This window comes from Aplysia californica, unplaced genomic scaffold (assembly GCF_000002075.1).
Source record: "Aplysia californica isolate F4 #8 unplaced genomic scaffold, AplCal3.0 scaffold00558, whole genome shotgun sequence".
Lineage (NCBI taxonomy): Eukaryota > Metazoa > Mollusca > Gastropoda > Aplysiida > Aplysiidae > Aplysia > Aplysia californica.
This window is the reverse complement of record NW_004797828.1, coordinates 390,304-393,571: the sequence shown is the minus strand read 5'-3', so window position 1 is coordinate 393,571 and position 3,268 is coordinate 390,304. Positions and strand designations below refer to the sequence as shown.

General features: G+C 39.5%; 2 protein-coding genes across 2 annotated transcripts in view; both read right to left on the bottom strand.

Annotated features, from left to right (window-relative positions):
- The window catches only part of LOC101861608 (solute carrier family 2, facilitated glucose transporter member 3), a gene marked incomplete at its 3' end in the record, with an annotated part of 7,110 nt that extends 4,892 nt beyond the window's left edge, over nt 1-2,218 (bottom strand). The window contains 2 exon segments of the mRNA XM_035972023.1: nt 379-477; nt 2,195-2,218. Coding sequence (XP_035827916.1) covers nt 379-477; nt 2,195-2,218 — 123 coding nt within the window.
- A 671-nt stretch (nt 2,219-2,889) lies between these two features.
- Nucleotides 2,890-3,268, bottom strand: part of LOC118478430 (solute carrier family 2, facilitated glucose transporter member 3-like) — a gene marked incomplete in the record, with an annotated part of 5,023 nt that continues 4,644 nt past the window's right edge. Inside the window, 1 exon segment of the mRNA XM_035972022.1 lies at nt 2,890-3,105. Coding sequence (XP_035827915.1) covers nt 2,951-3,105 — 155 coding nt within the window.

Here is a 3,268-nt window from a genome sequence, read left to right as displayed (position 1 = left end):
AGAGAGAGTGAGAGAGAGAGAAGGGGGGAGGGTGGGGGAAGGGATTTACTTCAGACAAGGGTGGAACCAGCCATTATTGGCACTATTCTAGTGAGTCTATCGTTGTTTAAAACTTCAAATTTCAAGCCATGAACTGTTCAGCGTAATAAGCTTTAAAATGTGGGATGAATACATAATTTGTGAACCACAGAAAAAAAAATTGCTGTAAACAAAGTTTAAAAAAAAGTAACATTGTAAAAAAAGTTGGTTTTTTAAAGAGTAAACTTTCAAGTAAAGAAAGATGAACATCATTAGTTTTTAATAAAGTTTGTATGAATTAGGGAAAAAGAAAGTTGTTATTATTAGCTTTCTAGGAAAAAAAAGAGAAGAGTGTTGTACCCCGTTCATCCCACACCAGTTTTGCTGGAGACCAAGGACAATGGCGATGATCAGTGGTTTCCTCAAGAACTTCGATCTGAACAAACCAAACGCAGAAACCTGTTTCAACGAAAGTAAAATATTTTGAAATATTTCACATAACATGTTTATTGTATCCTGATTTTGACCAACTTGAAAAAATAGATATATTACACGAGCTTCGTATTGTCTTGTACGAAAACCAGAAACCCCCCCCCAGAAAAAACAACTAGAGTAGATGTAAATCACTTTGAAAGCACTGAGTTCCAGTCTTGAAAAACGAAAGACAGAGCATGATGAACCTGAAATTCCACTGGATACGGGCATTAAAAGTAATAATTTTGTGCTTTGGGGGAAGATTTTTTAACAGTTCGCTACCTTAGAATTACAAAGTTCTGTCTGCTCAGCACCTAGTTTTGAGAAATTTGAAATAAAATGTTTCACAATTACAAGTCAAGCTTTTTCAAATGCAATTCTTAGAATATCTTGATAACGGCTCGGAATAATTCTAATGATTTTGATAGAGCAGACAGAGCATTTGATTTCTGATCACATGGTCTTAGTAATTTAAAACGGCCAAACATGTCAGATACAACTTTGTAATTCTTAGGTAGCGAGCTGTTATAAAAACTCCCAAATGAGGGGAACTATAAATAGTGCAACATAGCACACGGCTCACGAATATAATATTGATATAGTAATATAAACATAACTCGGTGAGTTGGAAGACGATAATGTACACTCGTGATTTAATAGAATAGATTACACTGGTGTCTCATAACCTTTGCTCAGAAACATTTGAAGGTCAATGACAAGACAAGGACAAAAAAAAAATCATTTTTAATCTTTCAGGGAGAAAGTTGTCTAGGTCGTTTACAATGGGAGGGGTTACTTAGAGGATTAAAGGTAAAGAGAACTTCAATTAAGAAGAAAAACCCAACAAAACCATATGAACCATTAGAATGATTTATATTATTTTGTTAAAAATTACCGTTTACTACGAAGTACAACAAAAACCAAAGTAAAGTAAGATCATTTTTCGCTGTGTGAACTGTTAATTTACCAGTAGCCTACACAAGGTCAGTCTACTTCATATGCTGAAGTATTTCATAAAGTAAAACTGTATTGTATTTCCAGAATACGGACAGAGAGTAATGCTGATGATCTTCCTAACACCCCTTGTTAGCAAGTAAACTTGGGATGGGAAGCAAACGTGGTTTTTAAAATTTTTATTTACTGTGGTGTACTTTTCTGCACTAACAACTTGGACCCCGTTAATGCCCTGCATTCGAAATGCCCAGCTCGTGTACCTTTGGTGCCCCCCCCCTTCCCTCAACTCTCCTCCTCAGGAAAAAGGAACATATAGCAAAAAAATCCCCAGAAAACAATACGTCATTTAGGAGGCAAAAAAGAACCCCCCCCCCCCAATACAATAACGCGTATAAAGCAAGTCAATATCTTACAAAATGGACGCATCATCTTTTCCATTTTCTAAAACACAAGTGGGGTACGAAGGGAAGTAACAGTGAAAATATCTGCGATGTGGAATTTCATTGTTCTGTCCCTTGTATGGTGAGGCTTTGCTCACAATAATCGTCTTATTCATATATTTCATTCATTTTGTTTTGTTTTTCCTTTTTTCCCTTTTGTTTTTCATATAATACGGAATGGGGAACATTATCACTGCATGCATGCATATACAGCTTGTGGCAGTGACATCAGGCGTGTTAGACATGGGGTGTCTTCTTGCCCCCAACAGCATGGCCGGCGTACCCCTATGTACACAGGAAATCCCCACCCTGTTCCCCATGACTTCTACCATATTAAACACCGTTGTGACCCCACATTTCAGTGCATTCTTGTAGATTTCCTCCACAGACCGCCTAGATGTCTCCACTTGAGTCTCGAAAAGTACTCACCCTTCTGTTGTTCTTGCCTTCGACGCTAAGCGTCCCAAAATGGCCGCACGCAGCCTCCCTCTCTCATCCCTTCCCCTCCCCCCGTTCGTTGACGTGATTGATGACGTCATGGCCATAAGTTCTTGTACTGTACATAAATCTCTTTGATTACACCATACGACACGACACCACACTACATCACACCCTATCCCACCATACCACACAACACCACACTACACCCCACTACACCACACCACACACCATCACAAATAACAACTACACATCACACCACACCACACCACACCCCCACCCACCACACCACACAACACACCACCACACCACACTACCACCCACCCCACCATACAACACCACAGCACACCATGCCACACCATGCCACACCATGCCACACTTTACGATACCACACAAAATCCACATCAGTTAGTTTTAGCAAGAGTTTTACGGCACTTACAACACAATAGAGTCATATAAGTGCGGAAGATTAGAGGTGTTACAAGAGAGTTACAAACACAAAAAAGAAGGAGGAGAGATAATGGCGATAGATTTTTTTTATAGGAAAGAAGGAGCAAACGACACCAAAGCACACGCCAACCACCACAATCCTCATCATATCACAATACAACACAGTGCGCGTTACACTATGCCACAACACGCCATATAGTGTTGTGCCTTACATGGACATACAGTGCCACTCCGTGATATACCTGAGCTTTGCCACTAGATTCCTTCAGCTCCGCATGCAGGGCGTCTATATCTTGCTGAACGTCATCTGTCCCACGAATTTTCTGAAGAGCTGAAATCAAACGGCAGTAAACAACATCACTAATAATAATAGCAGCAACACGAGTACTAACATCGACAGAACAACAACAATAATTACACATTTACGAGTACATTAAACAGCAACTTTAGGAAGAAGAAGAAGAAGAAGAAGAAGAAGAAGAAGAAGAAGAAGA